Source organism: Bison bison, unplaced genomic scaffold (genome assembly GCF_000754665.1).
Source record: "Bison bison bison isolate TAMUID 2011002044 unplaced genomic scaffold, Bison_UMD1.0 scf7180017864240, whole genome shotgun sequence".
In the NCBI taxonomy this organism is placed as follows: domain Eukaryota; kingdom Metazoa; phylum Chordata; class Mammalia; order Artiodactyla; family Bovidae; genus Bison; species Bison bison.
Window position 1 is genome coordinate 178,244 of NW_011494812.1, and position 1,606 is coordinate 179,849.

Here is a 1,606-nt window from a genome sequence, read left to right on the forward strand (position 1 = left end):
TTTGAGGCATTAGTCTGCTGTCTTCTTGGTCAGCTGGCTTTCTGAACAGTCATATTTCTTGCCTCAACAGCTCATCTCTCAGATTCATTGGCCTGTTGTGTGATAAGCAGAGTGAGCTTGGAGTCAGTAACACCAGGATTTCTCTCCAGTTCTTCTTTCCTTTGGGGCCCATATTGCTCTTGGAGTGAATCACAGTAACGTGACTTGCTTTAGCCAAAAAAATGTTAGCATAAGAAATGTGTATCACTTCTAGATGGAATAAACATGTCAAACTCTTCCATTCTCCATGCTCTGTGTCCCTGTCCCAGCAAACCCTGAAGCCTTGCATTGAGGTGGTTGCACCACAAGATGGACCAAAGTGGACCATGGAGTGACTATGATGAACAAAGTCCCTCTGATGACCAGTGTAGGAAACGTAGTATGAATGAAAAAAAGAAAACTCAAAACTATGATTATAAGCCACTGAGATTTGAAGATGATTTGTTTACAGCAGTATAATTTAACGTAATATGACTAATACACTGATCAACAGAAAATGTATGTAGGGACCAGGCAACTAATAACCCAAACCCTGAAGTGTCACAAAAAGGAAATATCTCTGTAGGCTACAGTGGTCATACAAGGCAATACTGGTCAACTGGAATAATGGGACATAGACTGGATGCAGTTCAGAAGAGAAAAAAATTAAGGATTATGCACTTGGAGTTGAAAAGTAAATACATTCAAGGGCAAGATGTCGGCCACTCAAAGGCAATTGAGTGGAAAATTAAAAGTATAGCTTTATTTAATAGCCAGCTGACCAGCAGGAATTGCCACAACTCTGCAGTTCTGTTGACTGAAAAAAATACAAGCAGAAAACTGGCAAATGAGAAGCATGTTTGTATCATGAGGTAACTGCTATACTGGTCCGCACATATCAGAACTGTTATGGAGCTGGGCCAGCTCTGGTCTCCATTGCTCAATGGGGTTGAGAGAACATGGAAAGAGTTCAGAATAAAAGCAAAACAGTCAATCAGTGACCAGCAAAGAAGGGCTAAAGACCTGCGATTATTTACTGTAGAGAGAAAAAGCTACAGGATCACTTGAGAAGCATCAACACTGAGCATAGACTTCAGAAGAGTCACAACATAGAGGATGATGGCTATTTTTTTCTCTGCTGCCAAGAACACAAAAAGAATGGCCTCATTAGTGTTAAGCAAAAGGAAGAATTTCCTGACCCCAAGGCTTGTTTGACCCCAGATAGGATGGGAGATTTCTCTCTAGAGGACATGACAAAAATCATTGTTCTTTTGAATGTAATGGAATCCTTGGGTCCTTCCCAAAGTAAAGGGATGGAAGATTCTCCATTTCTTTTCTGCCATGACCCAGGTCATGGATGATGTTCACCATGGGATACACTCCCATGGGCATGCTGATATTTTGAACAACTCTCAATATGCTGCTGGTGACTGCATCCTTTTCCTTATCTCAAGAAAACATCAGATAACAAGAGAGAGTCATGTTGTGATCAGGATCACTGCAAACCCTCTTTTTTTTTAAAAAAAGGTAAATGTCCATTTTTTTAACTTTTGCTTTTAAAAATTAAAAAAAAAAAGAAAGAAATCCT

At 39.9% G+C, this 1,606-nt stretch overlaps 1 protein-coding gene across 1 annotated transcript in view; it reads left to right on the forward strand.

The window, feature by feature from the left end:
- Positions 1–348: 348 nt before the first annotated feature.
- The window catches only part of LOC104993587 (T-cell surface glycoprotein CD1b-3-like), a 69,876-nt gene continuing 68,618 nt past the window's right edge, over positions 349–1,606 (forward strand). Inside the window, 1 exon segment of the mRNA XM_010846908.1 lies at positions 349–492. Coding sequence (XP_010845210.1) covers positions 349–492 — 144 coding nt within the window.